This window comes from Andrographis paniculata, unplaced genomic scaffold (assembly GCF_009805555.1).
Source record: "Andrographis paniculata isolate CXL003 unplaced genomic scaffold, ASM980555v1 Contig69END, whole genome shotgun sequence".
NCBI lineage: Eukaryota > Viridiplantae > Streptophyta > Magnoliopsida > Lamiales > Acanthaceae > Andrographis > Andrographis paniculata.
Window position 1 is genome coordinate 2171476 of NW_026137605.1, and position 24750 is coordinate 2196225.

Here is a 24750-nt window from a genome sequence, read left to right on the forward strand (position 1 = left end):
AAAGAAAAAAAAAATGCAAATACTATTCGTCCAAGAAAATGACTAAATCCAATAGAAAAACTTCACAAAATCAGAGACGAAAATGCAAATACAATATTCATCCAAGAAAATGACTAAATCCAATGACAAAGATTCACAAAATCAGACATGAAAATGCAAACACAATATTCATCCAAGAAAATGACTACATCAAATAAAAAAATTTACAAAATCAGAGATGAAAATACAAACACAATATTCATCCAAGAAAATGAATAAATCCAATAGATAAATTCACAAAATCAAAGATGAAAATTGCCTACTCTGTATCTGTATGTATGCAGTTCCAATTCCAAATTCAATTTCAATTTCAATCCTCTTCGTCACTGAAATATCCTTTCCTCTTCTCCTTCTTCCCCTTCTTAACCTCTCCCCTATCACTGCAACTGCCCAACAATCTCGCCTCCGCCGCCCCGCCACCATCAAAATTGTACTAACATATACATTGAACAATATCAAAACAAGCTTACCTTCAAATAGCTATTGCATTCCATCGTCTTTTTCCGAATAATTATTTTTCGACCATAAAAGAATAATTCGCCCCAAAAAAGTAGCAACGCGTACCTTCAAAATCTTTGGTAAGTTTCCCGGACTTATCCTCCTCTTCAGCCCAGAGAGACGAAGTATTTTGTAATAAGAGTTGTTGCCAAATATGCTGCACAACAAAGTATTTCTACATATAGTTTCGAATTTTAGTGATCAAGGTTAATGGGAGGTTGAGAAGACATACCCGGCGACGGAACCTATTAATTCTCACTCCTGCAGGCTATAAAATTGAGGCGCCAGCTCGGCTAACCACAAGTAATCTATGACTGAAACATTTCGGATATAATTTTGATTTGTCTTCACTAATTCATTGAAAATGATGCACTCCGGTTTCATCCGAAACAGGACAGATGAAGGATGTATCTTAACCGTCAGACCACTTGACAAAGCCCTGTCGCCAAGGAGAATGAACATAGCTTACTAAAAGTATTGCTGTTAAAAAGAGTCGCGAAAAATGAATTTGTTTGGGGAATTTTCATTATTCAACTCATTTTTATTTTTCCCTCAACATAAAATCAAACACTTATTTTTTTGTATTATGTTCATTCAGTCCAGAATACTTATGTCAGTTTTTCTTTTTTGACTATCCACTAAACTTATGCATAGTGTATTTATAGTAAATAAATTTATCTTTGAATAATATTTTTACACTTATAATAACCAATTTGACATTACTTTTTTCAGGGCGCGGATCATATTTGACCCAATCAAATCAGGATAATCAGGTCAACATATCACATAAAGGTAATCAGCATATAGTTTTGCATAACACAATAACAAAACATATTACATAAAGATAATCAGCATATAGTTTTGCATAACACAACAAATGTTATGTTATAGGATATCGTATGTTGAATTATAACATAACATATGTTATATCATAAATATGTTGTTATAATATATAATATATATGCTAGATTACCTTTATGTGATATATTAACCAGATCAAATCAACATTATACTGATTTGATTAGGTTAGCACTGGATTCGCAGCCCTTTTTTCAACTTATCCTATTACATTTTTTTTTTTTATCAACTTTTTAATAAATTTTTCATGCAAAATTGCATAACAAGCTTGGACGCAGTGAGCAGTAAAAATCAATTTAACATTCAAAATATCACATCAACATATATTTATATCACATTAAACAACTATTTAAATTCAAATTTTACTATATCAAATCCAAACAAACACACTATATTACCTGTAAGTTCCATCCGGCTGTTTCAATGCCGCGTTGAGAAAATATGAAGCAGCTAAGCATCTACGGAGTGGAAACATGTCGTCTCCACAAGAAGTTCCAGCCAAACCCATTTGCTCGGCATTCCTTTGTATTTGGCTATATATAGAAGACAAATATAATCAATAAAAACGGTTGTAAGGAACTATTCTAAACGGTAATTAATAAAACTATCTTTAAGACCTGTGTATATCCTGTGCGTGCTTTAGGGAACGGTAATTAATAAAATTGTCTTTGCACCATTTCTTGAGATTCTTTGCAGCTTTCTCTTCGCTGCTGCTAACGAGCTTAGCCTTCTCGGAGAATTCATCAAAGGCACGGTACACATTTAGTAAGGTTAGATGATCTCCATCTTGGCTCGAGAAACTTCTCAATGCAATCCGTGACTGCATAAATAATGGGATTTTAGTATTGGTTCACATGATCACATCTGGCAATGCAAGATTGAATCATTCAAGCCGACATTCATTTTTATGTTGATGGTTCTTCATAAGGCATACATGAATGAATATATTTATCGACTGCTAGTAACCTATTCCTGTTTCCTAAATACTAAAATATATGAAAAAGCAAAACCCCATACAAAAAAAGACAGAAATATAAATCAAAAGGTCAGATTTACTTCTCATAAGAGATTCCTAAGTGCATTCACTATGGTACATCATTCTTTGCACCCGTTACGGGTGTGTTTGTTTGGGGGATTGGATTTCCAATCCACTATTCATTCCGTTTTTTTCCCCAAAAATATCAAATCAAACACCTATTATTTATTTTTTATATTATATTAAAAATTAATTTTACATTCAAAACATCACATCAACACCTATTTATATCACATCATACAACTATTCAAATTCAAAATTTTTACAATTCAAATTCCAACTCAAAATCCAAACCCCCAAACAAACACACCCTACATGTTTTTTATTATTTAATTTTTTTTTTCTCTTTAAAAAATATCAAATTAAACAATTACTCTTTTTTTTTATATTGCACTACAAATTTATTTTACTTTTAAAATATCACATTAACTTCTATTTATATCTATCACATCAAACAATTATTCAAATTCAATTTTTTACTATTAAAAAATTCAAACAAAAAAACTCAAAGCCACAAACAAACACACCCAAATGTTTATTATCTACTACTCCAACTAAGACTGACATTGTACTTACCTCTTCTAATCTTTCACGGGGTGCGTAGAATATGGATTCAACAGATAGCATTGCGACAATTATCAGCATTTCTTGAAAGCAATTAAACTGACTAGCAACAATGAGCGCCTTAGAATAAACAGGATCCAACGGAAGTCTCGCCATTTGGTGACCAACTGGGTCTGATAATTTACTTTCGTCTGTTAGAGCACCTAACAAGAATAGCATTTCCATTGACTTGATGATAGCCATACTGTAAGGATAAAAGTAAACGAATTTCAGAAAGATGAAAACAGCATAAAACCGGGTAAAATAAGTAAAAAATATAAGAGGATTACATGGTAAGTGAAACCAACAATATTAAAGGCAGTATGAAAAGCAAATAAAATGTTTGCAGAACCTCTCATTTTTAAGTCATTTCACAAAATAAAATAAAATAAATCACCCCAATATAACTGCCACAACTGATTAGATCACCAAATTCAGTGATCTAGACCGAACAATCAATAGAATCGGAATGATTCTGAGTAAAATATACTACCTCTGTACCACATAAGATATCCCCATTTTCTATTTCGATCCGTCCCATATAATTTATACTTTCTTTTCTTTGGAAATATGATTATACACTTTAATCACACATTTTAAATTCATAATTTATAATTTTCTTAAATTTTAATTAATCTATTTATTTATCTTAATCTTAACATATAATTATTATTTTTACTAATACACTTTCTTAATTACTTATTAATTATACTTTATCTAAATTTTCGTATATACACTGATATGAACAATTTAGATGGAACGAAGAGAGTATTAATCTAAAAATGCATAAGCTAATTGTATAATAGGAGACACATACTCCATCTAGCTAAAAAAAAATAATGGCTTGCAAAGGTCGATGCATGAGCTTGATGAGAAATCAGCATATCAATGACAAATTAAACACAAGAAACACAACATTTTCAGAGCTGCATAGTGCATAGAGAACAATATGCCACAAGCCACATACCTGTCTGGTTTTTCAATGAACTCAAAACCAACAATATCATCGATTCCCAAAGCTTTCAGCTGCAAAATAACATTTGCAAGATTGCATCTTTTAATTTCTGGTGTTGTGGAATCTTTCAGCTTGTAAAAGTCATTCTCTGGATAAAGACGAAAGCATTTCCCAGGTGCTTCACGACCAGCTCGCCCTCTGCATTAAATATAGATCATTTTTAAAAACTCAATTCATTGTAACTGTACTTAGATGCGCGTAGAACCTACCTCCTCTGAAGTGCCTGTGCTTTCGAGGTTGTAACTATAATCAAAGGCTCGATTCCAGTAGAAGCATCATATGTGCGTACTTTAACCATTCCCGGGTCAATGACATACTTGATTCCAGGTATTGTCACAGATGTCTCAGCAATATTTGTTGCCAAAATTACCTACATAGCGTACAAAAGCAACCAACGTCTAGTAATCAATATTGATCCAAGAAATTCCAATGCAGAAAAACATATTATAAATGGGAAAAGCTAGCAGTTGCAAATAGATCAAACAGCTTATTTTTTCGAATTATCATGCAGTAGGAAGGCTCGCTAACAGTGTACCAGAGAGCTCCAGCATAATAATTAAGTAAACATAATATTGGACTTGCCAAAAAGATTTCCCCCTTATGCTTATCTAAACATAAATATTACAAACCACGATAATATCATAAAATTAATACCAGCAAATTATTCAGCAATGTATTGATCCATTGTTGAAAGTTTTCTTATCAGAAGAACTATGAGCATTAGCTTTTTTTGAACATTTTGAAAATCCACATGTAATTGTCAACATAGACAAATGGCCCCCCACATCTGAATAAAGAAATTACATATAGATATAACATGAAAGTTGAAATTAGAAGATAGTGATCAACCTTACGAAATCCAGTTGGAGCTGGCATGAAAACTTTCATCTGTTTCTCTGATGGGAGAGATGCAAATATAGGAACAACTAAAAGATTCCGTTTACTCTCAGGTAACTTTGGGAAACGCTCTTGGACTAATCTCTGGATAGATTCTATTTCTTCTTGGCCAGTTAAGAACACAAGTATATCACCGGGTTGATCCTCCAGGTGAATCTAGTTGAACATAGGCAAGAAACAAAAAGCTATAAAAAACTGCAATTCCATGGCAGTGTGCAACCAGAATTAGAAGTTTAAAAATAGTGTATCCTAAAATCTTCTAAACCTGTGCCACTTAAATAGATTCCACTTCATTGTTAAAGTTAGCATTCAGTAATGGGCCTTTGTACAAATATTCAGCAGGATGTATTCTCTTTCTTTCATCATTAAATCATTCAGTTCAAACACCATTACCGCACACTTTTAACAAAAAAATCTTCAAAGACACCGAAGTTGAAAGGAGGGTACCGAGGTCCTGTTTTAGCCTGCTTGATTTTCACCAAAAAATCCAAATAAATTTGTAAAATTTGAAGATACCAAGGTTTTGTTTTATTTCATTTTCAACAGTGTTTTCAAAATATTCATGGAAGTTTTTCCCTTTCAAAAACATACACCTATTCTTAACTTAAAATATTACATTAAGAAACACCTAATACTATATCATTAACACTCTATTAGAATTCAACCTTCATCTATTTCTAAAATACCAAAACACCCTAAACAAAACATCTAAACAAACACTAAAATAGGTTAAGCCTGTTAGAGTTGAATGCATTGAATAGTTTTTTGAATTAATCCTAGGTTGCCTATAAACAAGTTTTAAGGTCAGTATTTCAGGATATTGAGAATTTCATTATTGGAGTCAGCCTTTCTGGATTGGGACGAAGGAGAGTATCCCTATACAAAAGAAAGAAATTCTTGTATTTCATTCCTCTAGTTTAACTTCTTTTAGAATAAAATTTTTCTACTACGTAACAATAGCTCAAGCCAAGGAGGAGTTATTGAGTCAAACCTGAAAAATGGTAATCATTGTTGCATCTAGGTAATCGGTCTCAGGTTGATAGGTGTACAATGTTTCAACAGGATATTGGCGCCCCTGGACATGAACAGCCCTTGCACCACCAAAAAACTCCGAAAAGATTGCAAAGTCTAGACTTGCAGACATGATAATCAACTTCAAAGGAGGCAACTTTTTTCCTTGGCCATGCTTCAAATTGCTGGTGGGATGGCCATTATACCCTTTTACCAACGGTAAGCCATTCTGATCTTTTGTTTGATCGTTACTAATTGTTTCAAGAGCACCCTGAGACCTAGCTTTTTGCACACTCTTCAACAGGCCAAGCAATACATCAGTGTGTACAGTTCTTTCATGAGCCTCGTCCACAATAATAACCGAATACTTGGAGAGATATTGATCCAACAATGCTTCCCTGTAATGTAATTCAAACATCATTTTGGCAATTGCCTTTCAAGAATAGCTATTTCCAAACAAGAACCATATGAGTAGATATCGCGTAAACCCAACTTTTTGACAAATGAGAACAGTTTCTACATGATATTAAAATTAAATAACTAGCATGAAGAAGACACCGTAAACGGGAATGTGCATACACCTCAACAACAAGCCGTCTGTCATGTACTTAATCCTTGTTGAGCTGGAAGTCATATCTTCAAATCGGATGGCATATCCAACCTTTTGTCCCAGAGTAACTCCACATTCCTCGGCAACCCTTTTAGCAACAGTTACAGCCGCAACACGTCGAGGTTGAGTTATCCCAATGGTTCCACCATTTCGGCAAAACCCACCATTGAATAGATATTGTGGTAGCTCTGCAGAGTATTTTATATCAAGTGGATTAAATGTGCTAATTAAAATAAATAAACAAGAATTACAGGTAAGTGCATGGATGAATCAAACGGAAAAATATTGAAGCTAAGATAATCAATAATAAAAGCCTAGGGAGAAAATTTGTAGATTAACATTTATCAAATTGAAGAACAAAAAGGATGAAAATTCAAGTCACTGCACATGTGAAGTTCACTTTAGGAAACTTCAAGGATCATAAAATCATGTTATTATCTCACCAAACCACCTTGTCTAGAAAATGCAATTCACATTGGGTAAATATCATCCAATTCCTACTGAGAAAATTCACTGCAATTTTTAAATTTCTCATAAGAGCCAACAAAAGAAAAAAAAAGCTTACATTTTCATAGAAAGTAATATAGCATACAATGCCTAGAAGTGATGCCACAATGTACTCAGTAATTGAACTGGGCAAATGTTTAATCAAAGCATTTGATTGTATTTTAGAAATACTAGTAAGAGGAGGATGCCTTCTGCACATAAACTTGTTGCTTTTATGAATATACATTAGAAACAAAGAAAAGTAGATTGAGTAGGAAATATTGAATAAAAAAAAAATAGAGCAAATTATAGTGAGAATGAAGCAAGAGAAAATATACGAATAAAACTCATAGCCATACAAGACTTACGTGTTGTCTTCCCACTCCCAGTTTCTCCAACAATAATCAGTGTATCATTATTGCTAACCTCCTCGAGAAGTTTCTTTTCAACTGTCATATGTTTGAATATTCAATCAGATAGAAATAGCCGGTAGGGAGTCAGAATTTTGGAACAGCCAAAAAAATATGAAATATCTCAAGCATGATGAAGAGAAAATTAATAATGTAAGCTAGACCTCCCTACAAATCATAAATCTGACACTATTCAATTTCAGGTACGTTTCCAATATCAACTAAACAAAAACACTTTTAACACCAAATCTACAATCATAAAAACATATGTTGTTGGAAGGATATATGAGGGAGCAATAAGTTGGCATATATATGAGGGAGCAATAAGTTGGCATACACTCTAGATTGTGAAAGTAAAACTGAGTAATATGTTTCTTATAACACCAGGGTGGGTGTGAAGGGTGGGGTTTACACCAGCTTGTGTTATATCACACGAGCACTAATAGCTAAAGTGGAGATAGGGAAGACCTAGTTTCATTTAAAATATTACATCAAAAACCTTTTATCTAACATCACATTCAACACAAATTTTCCATTTTAAATATCATATTCAACGTTGATTTTCATTGAAATTTATAATTCCGAAACAGCAAAATACTTGCAAAACACAAAACTACATGCATGAATTTCATATATATTTTGCATAATGAAGATCAATCAAGTGACTGTAATCATGCAAAACTCACACTTTAAATCTCATAGAAAAAGCAATAAAAATCACTTCCATGTATAACGGAATGAATTACTCCCATAATTAAAAAGTTGTAGCAATTACAGCCAATTATATGTATAGCTTATCCCATGACTCTCCTACAAAATGCAACTATGTTTAGGGGGGCATACAAAGTATTATTATTGACTTTTTGTAGGACAAATACGGTGTGTTTGTTTATGGGTTTCAGTTTGTGAGTTTGGATTTTTGAATAGAAAAAAGTTGAATTTGAATAGTTGTCTGATGTGATATAAATAGAGATTGATGTGATGTTTTGAATGTAAAATAAATTTGTAGTATAGTAGTATAAAAAAAATAATAATAATTATTTGATGTGATATTTTTTTTTTAGGAAAAAAAGAATGTGAATAGTAAAAACATGTTGTAAAACCCACAAAAGAACACAACCATAGAAATGGACACTCTTGTGTATTAAGGGCGTGTTCATTTGAAAGATTTCCCCTGATTTTTACTATTCCCCAAATTTTTTCCTCCAAAAAACATCAAATCAAATAACTATTTTTTATTTTTTATATTGTACTAAAAAGTAATTTTACATTCAAAACATCACATCAACGTCTATTTATGTCACATCTTACAACTATTCCGATTCAAATTTTTAACTATTCGTATCCTAACTCAAAATCCAAACCCCCCAAACAAGCAAACCCTAAATTACAATCCAAACATTTGTTCAAACACAAGAAAAAAAAAATCTTAATATTAACTTCACCAGAATTCGTTAACACATAAGCAAAAAGGCATTCAACCTACACATTTTTTTCATATCAATCAATTCTCCAACTACCCGACGCCATAATAGATTAAAAATATAAATTTGCTGTCTTAGAAAACGTTAAGCTGCCATACCACAAAAGCACACACCCTCGAACAAACAGATGATTGCATAAATGATCAAGTGGAAACTACCTGTTGCAATGGGCAAAGATTTCCTGTGCTGCTCAATGTTCTGTCTCCTACAAAAATAATACAACATTGATTAAGCAACAAAAACAAAAGCAATTCACACAAATCAATCCCATGTATATGTGCGTATCAAAACCTGATGTAGCTATCGGATTTTTGCCGCTTGGGTTGACTGATTTCCGCTGCAGTGTTGGACTTATTGGAAGTCATTGCAGCCATGGAAACGTAATGACTTGTCGAGTAAGTTCAAACTTCGATCAACTCAACAATTGAGTTTGTCCAATAACTCGAATTTCAAAAAGCATTTCAACAATTGTTCATAGAGACTCCATTACAATACTTTCCACGATATGAATCCAGAACTCCATCACTTTTTGAATAACAAATTTCTACAGATCTTTCGTTTCCTTTCCACCGAAGAAAATCACTTCACTAATTCAACTTTGCACCATAAACTCCAAAGATAAACACAACAAAATCCAACTTCAACGCAAGCATACAAATTAAACCACGAATCGACTTGAATAAACTGTCAGATTTCACCCAAACTCAAGAACAAACGCAGCATTCCACTAACGATCAACCATAGATCAGCCTAATATACCCTAACTGCGACTTCAAATTTTCAAAAATAAAAAATAAAATCCGATAAACTCCTCCAAAAACCGATCTGCACATCAGTCCACTGACAGGGAAAAAAACATACACACACACACAAAAAGGATAATCTTACCAAAACTAAGTTCCCGAACAGATTAAAATCTCTCCTTCAGGCGATCGAATGATTCCAAATTCACGCGTATAAAAAAAGTAAAGAAATCCCTAAATATTAACAACGTCAAGCAATTTATGATCGGAATACGAACCTTAGGTTCGGACATGACCGAGCCTAGACTATGATCGACTTTTAACACGGTTGCAGGAATTTGTTATGTGTGTGCGACGCGCAAATAATACTGACATTGTACGTTTCCTATTTATGTTTTCTTTTTTTTCATTGAATTGATGCATTCTCTTATTTTTATCAGATTTATATTTATTTTATAAATATGATGCTTTCTCAATCCAGATCTAATACTACCTCCCTCCCGTAAAATTGGTACATGTAAATTTTTTTTTTAATATTATTACTCTCTCCGTTCTAAAACTATAGTCTTAATTTGGGTTGAACACAAAATTTTAAAAATATTAATATTATATTAATAATCAGTAAAAAGTATAGGTAAAAAACTTTTTTGCCCTGTTAGTGTATTAATGTAAAATACAGTGGCAATTATGTAATAAAAATAAAAAATTATGGGTAGTTTTATAGTGATATTGTTATTTATGGAAACAAGACTATTGTTTTGGGATGGACAAAAATGATAAACAAGACTGTTGTATTGAGACGGATGGAGTATTATATTGGTTTATAGTGAAAATGGCAAAAAATATCCTTAATAAATTGTGTGATATAAAAGTCATAGCATGTGTAATATATTGAAAGTTGTAAGAGTATTAATTATGTTAAGTAAACGGTACAATTACTGAATTAGAAAATGATACTCTTGTTTTGAAATGAAAAAAAAATAGAAAATAGTATCGTTGTTGTGGGACGGATGAAATATTTACATTCTTTTAAAGAATATTATTATTTTTGTCTCACTTATCGTGTCTATTTTTTTATTTTTTTATTTTTGCACTTATTTTGTTACTCTCTTAGTCTCAACTAAATTGTCCTATTTAGTTTAGGTATGAAGTTTTAAATATTATGCAATTAATAAGTAATAAAAAAATATATTAGTGAAAATAACGATGATCTAATAAAAATAATTATAAATTAAAATTGAGATGACTAAATAATTTAATTAAAATAAAAAATTATATATATATGAATTATAAACTTTAAAATGTGATTAAAGTGTATAATTATATTTTTACATTCTTTTAAAGAATATTAGTATTATTTTTGTCTCACTTATAGTGTTTATTTTTTTTATTTTCTTATTTTTGCACTTATTTTGTTACTCTCTCCGTCTCAGCTAAATTGTCCTATTTAGTTTAGGTACGAAGTTTTAGATATTTTGTAATTAATAAGTAATTATGAAAATAATGATGATCTAATAAAAATAATTATAAATTAAGATTGAGATGACTAAATAATTTAATTAAAAAAATATATACATAAATTATAAACTTTAAAATGTGATTAAAGTGTATAATTATATTTTAAAAAATTACAAATTATGTGGAATTGACCGAAATAAAAATATTGGACAAATTAAGTATGACGGATAATTTTTTTTTTAAAAAAAAAAATTATACACTTTTTTGAATTGTCCACCCTTTGTTTTTTTTTTTTTAAGAAGAAAAAACACCCCTTTTTTTAATATATACTAATGTTGTACGTATTTTATTGGTTATAAATAAAGACCTAAATTACGGAGAAAAATATCTTAAATAATTTTTTTAATAAATAAGTAAATAAATAATTGTTTAGTCCTTCAATTTATAGTTTTTGAAGACAAATTGTTATTCGATTTTTATAAAAACTATAAAATAAATTATTGATCAATTATTTATTTATCTATTTTTTTCAATAAAAAATTATTTAAAATATTTTTTATTTTTTATTTGTATAAAACTTGTGTAATTTAGATATTTATTTAGAACCAAAATAGTTTTGAATAAGGAGGGTATTTCATGCAAACTTTACATTAACAAATGGGGTTTCACGCGATAAATAAAACATAAGATGTTTTGTGATTTTTACTAAAAACACAATGAGTGTTATATAATTTACCCTTATTTAAAATCAATATTTTAATTTCAAACATACATGTATTTATGACTACATAGTGCATATTAAGAAATGAGTCCAAATGGACGACAAATTACTACGAATCATCTTATAACATGGTAAAGTTCAAAACAGACAAAAACAACTGAAGACGGTGGTTATTTATGTTCGTATTCGACGACATCATACTTTGACGGAAATGATCCAACTTCTTCTACTCGTCATTTGGTATAAAAGTAAGTAAGAATAAGGGAAATAAGAGTAAAATGAGGTATTCAAAAGTACTACTGTAATATAAAAACACTACTGTAAGATAAAAGATTGGATAAAATGGTAGGGAATGTTGATAGTAAAATTAAACAAATAAAACTTTTTTCAAAAAAGATGAAAATACTCATAATGTTAATGACCAATTGTGGATAATCGGACTGAATTTGAAGAAGGGATGAAATAAATCGGACTTAAATTTCATTTTTTACTTTTCTTAGTGACATGGAAATTGCAGCTGTTATTTGAAAATACGATGAGTGTTTGAATCCATAAACCAATTTTTCTTATTTTTATATTTGGAGAGGGCTCTTCAAATAGCATTTTTTTTGTATATATATATATTATAAGTTGAATGTTTTTAGTATTTAGTAATGTTACATATATGTTGGGTGTGTTTTTTTTTTTTTTTTAGTGAAAATTATAAATTTTCAAAAGTATATTTTATTAAAAAAATTAATATAGTATTCACATACTCATTATTTTTATATAATTTATATAATTTTTCACATAAAAATATATGTTTTTCAAATTATTTCACTAAAAAACAAATTTGTTATTTTTTTATGAAATAAACTTTTATTGATAGAACATATTAAGTGTGTTGTGCAGTTTCTGTCTGATTTTACTATTTTAATTTTTTTTTTAAAAATCAAATACTTATTATTTATTTATTATATTATATTATATTACATTGTAATTTTATTTTATTTTAAAAATATCACCTTAATTTCAATCAAAATTTTATCATTCAAAACTCAAATTGAAAACCAAAAACGGCAAACAAACACACCAATTATTTGGTGAACTATGGCAGTTTCTGTCTGATTTTACTATTTTAATTTTTTTTAAAAATCAAATACTTATTATTTATTTATTATATTATATTATATTACATTGTAATTTTATTTTATTTTAAAAATATCACCTTAATTTCAATCAAAATTTTATCATTTAAAACTCAAATTGAAAACCAAAAACTGCAAACAAACACACCAATTATTTGGTGAACTATGGCAGTTTCTGTCTGATTTTACTATTTTAATTTTTTTTAAAAATCAAATACTTATTATTTATTTATTATATTATATTATATTACATTGTAATTTTATTTTATTTTAAAAATATCACCTTAATTTCAATCAAAATTTTATCATTTAAAACTCAAATTGAAAACCAAAAACGGCAAACAAACACACCAATTATTTGGTGAACTATGGCATTAAATATTTATTTTTAATTTAATATTTTATTATAATGAAAATTTTGCAAAACCTCAAAATACTTTGCGTATATTATTTTATGAAATTTTACCATATTTTTATAAATCAAAATTTCATACTAAAAAATATTAAATTAAATATCTATTTTTTTTATTTTTTATATTATACTAAAAAATTAATTTTATATTAAAAAAATATCATATTAATATCTATTTATATCAAATAATATAATATTTTTAATTAAAAAATTTTACTGTTGAAATACCAAATCCAAAATCCAAATCTCAAGATATACACACAATCTTTAAATTTTATTTGAATTATAAAATTATACGGATGACAATGAGTCGGGTTTAGTCGGAATTGAGATTCGTCCATATAATATATTGTTAGATTCGAGACCCAAATTATACCAGATACGATCAAAACTATACCCGGTAAGACCTGATAGAACCGAAAAATCCTTATTTTTTTACAATTCTTAAATTTTAATTTAAAATTGCAAATGTACTGTACTCAACATATACTAAAATTTAATGTATTTTTTTAAAAAATATTAGAATAAAATAATGAATAAATTAAACTCAAAAAATATTTTTAATATAATTATATTATTAGAAATTATTTTTTCATATATATAGTTGATATATTATTAATATATTACCCCGATCATGACTCAAACTCAAACCTAATACTAAAATAATTGGACTCAACTTCAAATAAATAGGTCGGATCTGGTAAGATCTCGAGTTTACGCGAATCTATTGTCATCCCTGTAAAATTATTGACATAATTTTAATTTATATTAATAATGAAATAGAAATTTAATTTATAAAAATAAATAAAATCCATACGAAAATAATTATGTAATTAAAAATATAAAAAATTTAAAATTTTTAACTTATATAAAAAACAAAATGTAAAAATTATAAATCCCACATAATTTATCAACTAAACATAAGAATAGAATTATATAAATTATAATGAAATATCAATGGACAAAAAATTCTATGAACCAAACTGCCCTTTAATCTATAAAATTTTGGATTAAATGTTAGACACCCGATTCGAGTTATTTGACCCGGCCCAGGTTTAGAAAAAAGTTGGGCCCATTATATTCTATGAGGCCCAAAATAGCGATAAACGGCCAGGAACGTGCCACGTAATCAACTTACCGATTGCGCGCGAATTGAGATCTCTCCCGCTTCGTATTATTGGTATTAATAATAAATAAGGCGCGGCGCCGACTACAGAGCATTCAAAATATCTCGATCTCTGAAGATCGGAAAATTGCGTGCGAATGGGGAGCGACGGCGGAATGACAGCGTACGAGCGGCGGAGGCTGGAGAACATTAAGCGGAATGAAGAAATGCTGGCGGCGCTCAATGTCCACTCCAGGCTCAAGGATCTCTCCGGCGTCGGTGCCGATAGGAAGAGGTGTGTATTTCTTATTGTTATTTTTCGGTTTTATATTATTCTGATTTTGATGTTTTTTGTGCAATACAAGAAATTACTGGTCATTGTTAGATGAATTTTTGTTTCTGGAAAATATTTGATCTGCGGATTGAAGTTAATGCTCCTTCGGTAGGGTTGCAACTGCTGGATTCTACTGATTGCTATAGCATTGAGATATTCTAGATATTCAAATTGGTTTTGATTGGTTTAGTAGATTCGGTTGGTTTAGATCTGAATTGGTTATATATTATTTGAATATCACGCTGCGATTCTGAAAATTCTGTAAAATGTAACTTTATGAGTGTATGATTTGTTAGGGCACAGAGTAAATCTTACAAACGCAGTCCTGTAAAGAAGCCTAAAGTTGAAACCCCTGTGGTTCTCCGCCGGTCACTAAGGACTCGTGGAGTGCCGCCGGATGCTTCTACAGCCGGTGGTCTACACGATGATTTCAACGATGAAAAGCAGATTAAGAAAATTCCGCAGTTGAAATCTGAGAAATCCTTTCCAGAGCCGAAGCCTATTGCAATGAAGGATGCTTACATGGGGAATGATGCATCGGATCAGAAACTCATCGAAACCATCAACCAGTGTGCTAATGAAGTTAAAAAGAGCGAAGGTGAATCAAGTTACTGTGATTCTATTCATAACTTGGAGAAAAGAAAGGGCTTCGAGGTTAGTGTCGAGTCATTCGAGTTGAAGCCTGAGAATGTGGCAAGATTGGTGCCGGGAAGGATTATGAGTGTGCGATTTTTTCCCACTATAAATATGCAAATGGTGGTGGCTGGAAACAAGTATGGGAATATCGGGTTATGGAATGTTAATGGCGGGGAAGGAGACAGCGACGGGATTTATTTGTATCACCCTCATCCAGCGCCTATTTCCGGAATCGCCATAGATCGATGTTCCATAAATAAGGTATGAATATGAAAGGTTAGCACATTGGTTTAGTAATAACATCAGAATCAGCCGAGTGAGCTTGAAGAGGTTTTAGTATTATTATTAGCTATTCTTCGAGTGCTTACCGAATAAACTTAACACATTGCTTTTTTTACTTACTTAAAGAGGTTTTAGCATTATTATTGGTGTATAAATTTATTTTAACCGTCACCGCTGTTCTTCGAGTATACATTGAGTAAATTAACACATTGCTTTTTATGCTTATTTGAAGAGGTTTTAGCATTCTTAACTGTCTATAAATTCATTTAACAATCACTATTATTCTGAGTGTCCACTGAGTAAATTTAGTACATTGCTTTTTATGCTTATTTGAAGAGGTTTTTAGCATTGTTATTTGTGTATAAATTCATTGAGGTGCCCAAGGATGCTGATTATCATACTATAGTAGTCATATGTCTTTGTATAGACCACCAGGGGATCTTCCCCACGGTCGTAATTCAATACGCATTACATTGTTAAAATCTGTTTGTGTTGTTTGTTATGCAGATGTACACTTCCTGCTACGATGGGTTTATCCGGTTGATGGATGTGGAGAGAGAGATATTCGATCTGATTTACTCCAGCGAATCGACTATATACTCGATGTCCTTAGGTCTGCACAACACAAAAGCCTTATACTTGGGCGAGGGTAAGGGAGGAATCAAGGCATTGGATTTGAGAGCAGGAAAGCCATTGCTAACTTGTGATGCACACGGAGATCGAATCAACACCATAGACTTCACTTCAAAGAACGACAACATCATGGCCACGGGCTCCACAGACGGCACTGCTTCTATTTGGGACCTACGATGCTTGAATGCAAACAAACCGACGCCATTGGGGACCGTTGCGCATAAACGAGCCGTCCACTCTGCTTATTTTTCGCCCTCCGGGAAATTTCTGGCAACAACAAGGTTGGTTCTCCATGGAAATTGCAGTAAATGTTGATCAAAGTTTTTTTTTTTTTTTTTGTTCCACATTTTTGTACCTTTTCTGCAGTCTTGATGACAATGTAGGCCTGGCAAGTGGAGCCAATTATGAAGATGTATCTATGGTACATCACAACAACCAAACAGGCAGATGGATATCTACATTCAGGTAAGCCTTTATCTCCTTTATTCATGAAATATTTGCGCGGCATGGATGACATTTTGATGCATTCTTTGATGAACCAGAGGTATATGGGGTTGGGATGATTCGGCCATCTTCATCGGTAACATGAAGAGAGGAGTCGACGTCATTTCTGTTGCTGGAAGAAAAACTGTTGCTACTTTGGAAAGTGATCTTGTGTCTGCCATTCCTTCACGGTTCGACGCGCACCCTTGCAGCATTGGGACGCTTGCAGGCGCCACTGCCGGAGGGCAGGTTTATATCTGGACTCAGTCGTGAAGAAGAATCGACGTGAATTCTGCAGTCTGTGAGTGTAACATAACTTTACAGTAGAAACTGGTTAATGTTAGAATGAGTTTGCGCCTACTTACGCTGAATCTACTCTAGAATTGGATTTTTGAACTAAGACAACATATTTAAGGGTAATAAGCGAGAATTAATTAAGACGTAAAACTTTTCGATACATGTGCTGATACATATGTACATATTTCAACAAAAGAGAGAATAAGGGAAGAAAAAAGAACAACCCGAGTGAGTACCTTCAATATGCCACGAATGGCTGTGGCTGTTTGTTCAATTCGACCTTCAAATGTACAATGTCTCGATCGAACACAACCTTAGCTTCAATACTATGTATGTGCCTTGCTATTTAACTACTTTTCTTGATTTCCTTTTCAAAAAATGCTACTCAAGAATCCCCTGCATCAAAGATGACGTTCATACTCGCCAATGTCGACAAAATTAAATGTTGCAAATGCAATCATATGAATGATAATATGATGTTTTCTTACCATATTCCAGTCGGATTCTTGGCTTTGTCTCTGCAAGAAACAATTGTAAGATGGTCGGGAATTAGTAAAGACTACGACGACTATACGGAGCCACTATCCAACAGATTACCTCGGCTTTCCTACAAATGCATCATTAATTTCGTCGCCTGTAGGTCTTCCGGAGAACTTCGATAGGAGGACATATTTCTCCTTCTTACGACCCTCGTCGACTCTCTTGTACAGCTCATACTCATTAGGATAAGACATCCTGTCATGGAAAGACTTCCTTAGGAGATTTAGCTAGAAAGACAAATCCATGTTACAAAACTAAAATAATCGCACTTCTCTCTTACACCATTGAACATATACACAAAATAAAGAGTCAGATTAAAATCGAAGTAAACTTGGAGCAACACCAATAAACCGAATATTAAACAATAGGATGCGATTGCAAATAACAACTAAACATGAAATCAAAATCGGGAAAGGGGATGGAGAGGAGCAAAATGAACAGCAAACGGCATTAGTGATCTCACCGGAGGGCTCCCATGATAGGATATTGGGTCCCGCAATAGTAGAGTAACCGAAAGAGATAGCACATCTCGAAGGAAGCAGCATATTCCAATCTCTTATCTCGACCCATTGTCTTTGAGGATAAAATATAGTTAGAAAGAAATTCATGAGATAATACAGTATATGCTAAGAGTGTAACTATAGTTTGCTTACTTGCATTATGCCCCCTGAAGCTGGTAAATCCTAAGGATATCGAAAATGAAATTGTATCAGTGTTTCCCCTAAAAAGCCACCACAGATAAAAAGGGAAGCAGAAAATAATAATAACAATAATACTATAGCCATGCTCGGTGTTGTGCCCCGTTACATGTGTTTTACTGGATAACTATTCCTATAATTTATGAACCTGACTTTTTTTTTTTTGAGATGGAATTTCATGTCACTTCAGACAAAGTTCGATCATTTACCGGTGATATTTACCTACAGTTGAAGGAATTTTCCGGTAAAAATAACTGGCGAAAGGAAAATGTCTTGAGATTTTTTCATTTCAAACTTTTTTCTTAGATGCACAACAGAGTGGCATTCATTGTAAGTTTTGAGTGAAAACAGACCCCTAGCCTGGGATTCACAAGAATTACGGGACGATCGCCAGCAGCGTCAGTCATAGCTCTTAGGTCCTGCATTGAGAGACAAAGGACAATTGTGAAACACTATCAAGCCTGCATAAGATGTACTGATATAAGTGAAAGCGCCTTACACCAATAATACAATTTCCTACTGCATTCTGGGGAGCCACTAAGATAAACATGTCGTCTTCCTCTTCAACCTGGTCGCCGCCTGGAGAACAAATTAATGCAGGTTCACTTTGACAAGATACATATCAAGAAAGTAGCTGGATTGTAATAGCAAAGATTCATTGCGATTAACTAAAACTGCAAAGGTAGGTACTAACAAAATCTTTTGCGCACAGAAGGTTTAAGTTTTTTGTAAAATGGTAGCTTGTTAAGTTTGTCATTCAAAGAGCTCAGCAATGGAATAAATGAGGGAAAGAAACTAAGTATGCAACTAGTTAAGGGAATGGTAAAAACCAACACCAGAATAATAAGCTTTATAGCCATTTCATTTACATAGATGAAATTAGTAATAAGGCTTTGTTCTTTTGGTGTTAGGTTTCAATTTTTTTACTATGTAACTATCGTGATTTCCTATAAAAAAATAGATTATTTCGTCTAATAAAACATATCATCCAAACCAACCACCATTCTAACAAAAAACCAAAACAAAATTCCAAAAAAACATAAGATTTTATGATTCAAATAACTTCATTTATCTTAATACAGTAAAAGCTATTCATAATTCATGTCAACCTAATGGGACAGAATATACATCACAAAAGTTTCAAGTTTTGTGTGAAGAAGCAGGGACTAAACATCTCTCTTTTCATAACAACAGTATAGCACAAAATCCAACCATAGAAGAAACACAACTCTTATAAGTATAAAATTCTGAATAAGTGCCAAAATGCTTAGATTAGCTAAAAATATAATAGTTTACATGTACATCTTTATTTAATCACTGTTATGTAATCAACAACTTATAGGAGACATATAATAGTTTTTTTTTTTAGCATAAGGGAAATAAAGTATAATAATCAAAAGTCAATAATGCATCAGATATTAACAAATAGAGACAGTATAAACTCACTTACCTATGGACCCAATCCGGATAAAGGTACCCAAAGCACCGTAATCACCCCAATCCATGAACTCCATAATCTTCCGACTTCCAGCTAGCTGTAATGGTATTCCAGCCAGTGCTCCTTCTCCCATAGATCCTTGCACACAAACCTATGAGAACTTGGATGATCAATTCGAACCTCTGTTAAACAAATAAGTATATTAGAAATGGAGAGCTTGTTAGAACCTTGACCCGCTTTCCATCGTCGGCAAAGGAAAGAGCAAGGATGCGGACAAGTTCCAATAAGGTACCTATTCGGTAAACATCCTGATCAAGAAATCATTGGCCACATAAAGTTTGAGAAGATCCCAAGCATATAATATGTGCACACATAAACATATATATATATATACACATATACATAAGAATGTATATAATGAAGCTTCTCACCATTTCTGGGTTGAGCTCTGGAATATTGATCTCCACCTTGAGTTCAAAATAGCAATGACACAATTCATTAACATGGAATAGAATTTCAGGTAAAGGATGTAAAACAGTGCTTTAATATTTTTAATCAAATATTGCATATCAAAATCTCTCTCTCTCATGCACGCAGACACATATTGGTTTTATAAAAATCTCACTCAAACACAAGTTGCTGACCAAAAACTTTGGCATCTACCTCAAACTAGGGATCTATACAAAACATGCAGAGAATATAATTTGGGTGATGTCACCAGAAATGAATCAGGAATAAAGAATGAAACCTCATCAACAGCATCGCTTCAGATCAAAATTGGAAATTAAAAATATAAGGGTACAACCTACCTTCAATCGAGATTTTCTATCTTGTACAGCTCTTTTGGTTGCTTGCAACACATCCTCATAGAAATATTGCCTTATTTCTCTCGAATGGGGAATATTGTTTAATCTTGTTGGTATTCCTCTCCACTGTTTCTGTTGATGTTTAAAACATTAGAAATAAGAATGTAAACCAAAAAGTATCCTTTGCGCGTATTCCTCCTATAACCATGATGTAAGAAAACAATCAAAACAGGTTTTATTAAAAGAACCTCATGTGAAGAACTATCAAGCAGGCTGTCACTTCTTGCCAGTTTACCTATAATCAAATAGAATTAGCCAATTTTCAACATCAGACACCAACAAATATAGATTTTTGAAAATATATAACTAATATAAGGTTCAAGATTAATGTTTGAAACAATAGGAAACCACATAAAATTATCAGAACCCCTGCCTCCATTTTCTCTGCGGAAAAGGTAAAAAATATCCAAGCCAAATAAATTTACTCACATTAAAAAATAAAAATAAAACTACATAACAGAAGATCCACATGTAGTATGCTTCTGAAAACTAAGAGATATGCGTAGAAGAAGAAATAAGGCAGAACAAATGATGAAAGGAACTACTTAGAAAATAAAGAAACTGAACCTGTTTTAGATTTCTCTGCTTTATCTTTCTGCAATGTCAACAGTAAGGACTCTATTTCGTTGAAAATCTCTTGTTTAGGGCGGTTCCCATCAATCTGTATCACAACCAACAAATAAATTAACAAAAAGGGTTAACCTTCAGGAGTTCAAAGGAGAGCAAGTATTAGTAATGCACAGCCCCAAACTACCTTCTTTATTACATCTGTGTACATTGATGAAATTGAATCTGTGTTTTGTTTATATATTTGTAGGCGTGCTTTCACCTGAGAAATTAATTGCACAATTAGAAATGGACATGACTACAATAATTAGCAAGTAGCTCCAGGTAAAAACTAATGCTAACAGCATTTCTCCATCTTACTCAAATTTTGTAGAGGTTTTACTTTACTGTGTGCTAAATGAGCAACTAGAGAAGTGCATGTAATCCTCAACCCTGATTACGATTATGAAAATGATGACACTTGACAAGTATCAACTTGACACAAAGGTTCTATGATTATTTCATATCCATGTTGATCTTTTTAATGAAGTTATCATGTTGCCATTTCAAATCACTGGAATAATTCTTGTATTTCACAGTGCAACTCAACCAACATTATAAATTTGAACTCTCCTTGTAATAAGTCATAAAAAATCTGCCAAATTATAAAAAAATATCATCGTTATACTGTTGAATTGAAATACCTTTTCCTCAGTATCATCAGGGCGTATAATAAGCCTTCCACTTATTTCCTCATTCTCTGGTGGAAAATTTTTGATATGATAAATCTTTCCTGTCAAAGGGTCCAACCTTCTACCAACACATCGATCAACTAAAATGTCATCCGGTACCTGAGAAATGGCACATCTTTCAGTCAAGATAATACCCAAATATGCAAGAATAAAATACTGCAATGCTACATTATAACTCTATACTACCTCACCCACAGGTTGCTGGCTATCTAATTATACATACATATATATATATATGTTGATATTTACATTTGGTAATGAGTTTGAAAAGCATCGATTCTTCCATGTTTCAAGAGAAAACCAAAAACTTATTTAGAGAGACATAGCTTCAGACAGCTTTGTGCATAGGCTACAAACAGATAAATAGGCAAAATTCCATATTAATAACAAAAAAAAAGTATGTTTTCCATGGCTGGCCATTTAAATTGACATCAATCAGGGAATTTTCAATGCTGAAGCAATATAGAATCTGTAATTTTCAGCCATGTTCAAATAATTTTTGAAGTCGAAAACTTGAAATATCAGTTTCAATCCTTAGCACACATTGACATACATCAAGGATAATAAATATGTCAGGCCTAATATTCTGTTTCTCCAAACCCTCTGCTTGGGCAGAACTTCGCGGGAATCCATCTAACAGCCAACCTTTCTCCTTCACATCTTCAAGAGAAAGCCGAGCTGTCACCATCTATATAAGGAAGTGTTAGTGTAGCACATTCACAAAGTGGAAAAGGAAACATAGTTACGTCAATTCATACAGCTGTCACAATTTCATCCGGAACTAATCGACCAGTATTCATGTACTCCTTTGCTACGTTTCCAATTTCTGTACCAGCTGATACTTCAGCTCGCAGAATGTCTCCAGTTGATATGTGTACCACCCCAAACTGAAGAAGCCACCGAGTGGAGTCATTGAAAAAGGTTAAAAAATGAAACAAGGTAAAAGACTACATTAGTGGAAAACACTTTGTAGTTCATATAATGCAACTTCATTTCTTAAGGCAATCGAAATGTCTAATCTAACACGATAATGGATAACATACAACTTAATGAAATCGATAACAAAAAGCACAAAAGAAAGCAGGGTAATAGCTTAAAGAAATATAAATCTATCAATCCCAGGCATAACATCTACGAACCATAGCTTATGCAAGATGGAGCCATCGAAATATATATATATATATATATCCAACAATTTAATCTTAAGAAAATTATTTAACAACGCACATTTTAAACCCATATGCTCTTAACAGTTGATGCACAGACGATTAGTTGTAATCGACTAATCGCTTCAGTTCCTTTGTTCTCATGTATTCAAATTAAGGCTGTGAAAATGAACATCAAGAATTTGACAGGAACTATTAGCAATACATGATTCAAATTTATGGTGGCTCACCTTCTGAGCAATCATCTCACATTGAGTCCCTTTTCCTGAAGCTGGAGCCCCAGAAATCATTAACTTCAATGGCTCACTTTTTGAGCTCACAATCTTCAGTCCCTGGCCAACATATATCTCTATACGTCAAAGAACTGAGGTAGATTAGAACACGTATTTATTCTTTCTTAGCTTCATTAGATAATCCCAACCGAAACCTAAGCCCTAACAATTATGATTCAAAAATTGAACTACATATCCACAATTTCAAAATCGTTTATCCAGGTAAAATTCCACCACTGAACCGCAGCACAAGACTCAAACGAGAACATTTGAAGTTCAAATTTCAGGAAACTGTAAAGTGTAATAAGAGAAGCAAACAGACCTTTTGCAGGGGGTGAGTGTTGATGCGGGGAGAGGCATGGGGTAGGAGGTGCAGTCGCAGAGAGGTGGAAGAAGGAGAAGAGAGGAGGAAGGAAGAAGTGAAAGGGAAATGGAATTGGAGTTTGAGTGGAGAAGAGAGTGAGGGTTGTTTGGGAAGCGAAGGGACATTAGTGCGGTGAGTTGCAGTTGCAGTGAGATTGGCCATGGCTGGTGGGAGTGATCAGAGTGTGACGAAGGAAGGTTGGGGAAGAGGCCAATATCCGCCATAGCCATAGGCATAGCCATAGCCATACGATGATGATAGTAGTTGATAGCAAATGCCAATTATCCATTTCCATCAAATCCCATTCCACTCTTTAATTACACGACACTTAACCATTTTTATAAAAATATAACATAAAAAATATATTTTGAGCTAGAAAGTTAAAATTGAAAAATATATTATTACAAATTTTTCTTTATTTTAGATTAAATTTATTGGATTATACTTTAAAGAGTAAATTATATAACATTAGACAATTTTAATAAAAATATATAAAATATTATATTTTATTTATGACGTTAAATTTTTTGTGTTAATATTTATTTATTTAATAACTTATTTAAAATATTTTACTATCAGCTTTGGACATCATGCAAATTTTATATTAACGCAAAAGAGGATTTGATGCAATAAATAAAATGCAATGTCATATAATTTACTTTAATTTAAAATTGATTTAAAGTTACATTTTTATTTATATAATATTTCACTATGATATTTTATTAAAAAATATATACTCTCCCTGTCCTAACTCAAATTACATTTTTTATAATTTTCGTTCATCTTACTCCAAAGTATATATTTTTTTTAGTAAAAGTAATCATATATCAATACCTAAATACAATTAATTTTCACATAAATTAGAAACATATCGTTACACATACAATTACTTTTTACATAAAGTCAAAAGGCAAAAATATCAAAAACCTC

The 24750-nt window shown here is 32.0% G+C and overlaps 3 protein-coding genes across 5 annotated transcripts; 1 reads left to right on the forward strand and 2 right to left on the reverse strand.

Moving 5' to 3' along the window:
* Positions 1-167: 167 nt before the first annotated feature.
* LOC127263396 (pre-mRNA-splicing factor ATP-dependent RNA helicase DEAH10-like) lies at positions 168-9984 on the reverse strand. 2 transcript variants are annotated; one of them, XR_007841474.1, is made up of 14 exons: positions 9239-9984; positions 9106-9152; positions 7422-7502; positions 6539-6755; positions 5938-6355; positions 4899-5102; positions 4259-4419; positions 4002-4187; positions 3008-3239; positions 2013-2215; positions 1794-1928; positions 770-976; positions 604-694; positions 168-472 (listed from the first exon to the last, which is right to left on the reverse strand). XR_007841474.1 is itself a non-coding variant. In XM_051292399.1 (13 exons), exons 1-12 carry the CDS (start codon positions 9319-9321, stop codon positions 793-795), a joined length of 2151 nt encoding a protein of 716 aa, XP_051148356.1. In that variant the 5' UTR covers positions 9322-9984; the 3' UTR covers positions 168-694; positions 770-792. The 2 variants fall into 2 exon arrangements, 1 of the variants encoding a protein (XP_051148356.1); XM_051292399.1 differs by having other exon boundaries at positions 168-694.
* A 4638-nt stretch (positions 9985-14622) lies between these two features.
* Positions 14623-17162, forward strand: LOC127263398 (uncharacterized). Its single transcript, XM_051292402.1, has 5 exons — positions 14623-14808; positions 15144-15744; positions 16273-16679; positions 16765-16863; positions 16941-17162. The coding sequence occupies exons 1-5, from the start codon at positions 14672-14674 to the stop codon at positions 17152-17154; spliced, it is 1458 nt and encodes a 485-aa protein (XP_051148359.1). The 5' UTR covers positions 14623-14671; the 3' UTR covers positions 17155-17162.
* A 128-nt stretch (positions 17163-17290) lies between these two features.
* On the reverse strand, positions 17291-24092 carry LOC127263397 (adenylate kinase 5, chloroplastic). 2 transcript variants are annotated; one of them, XM_051292400.1, is made up of 19 exons: positions 23779-24091; positions 23415-23516; positions 22777-22905; positions 22572-22706; positions 21971-22117; positions 21475-21549; positions 21288-21381; positions 20909-20955; positions 20664-20792; positions 20286-20321; positions 20082-20162; positions 19867-20005; positions 18916-18995; positions 18770-18835; positions 18372-18401; positions 18182-18291; positions 17776-17913; positions 17667-17696; positions 17291-17574 (listed from the first exon to the last, which is right to left on the reverse strand). In XM_051292400.1, exons 1-19 carry the CDS (start codon positions 23980-23982, stop codon positions 17550-17552), a joined length of 1797 nt encoding a protein of 598 aa, XP_051148357.1. In that variant the 5' UTR covers positions 23983-24091; the 3' UTR covers positions 17291-17549. The 2 variants fall into 2 exon arrangements, with proteins under 2 accessions (XP_051148357.1, XP_051148358.1); XM_051292401.1 differs by lacking the exon at positions 17291-17574 and having other exon boundaries at positions 17663-17696; positions 23779-24092.
* Between the last annotated feature and the right edge of the window lie 658 nt (positions 24093-24750).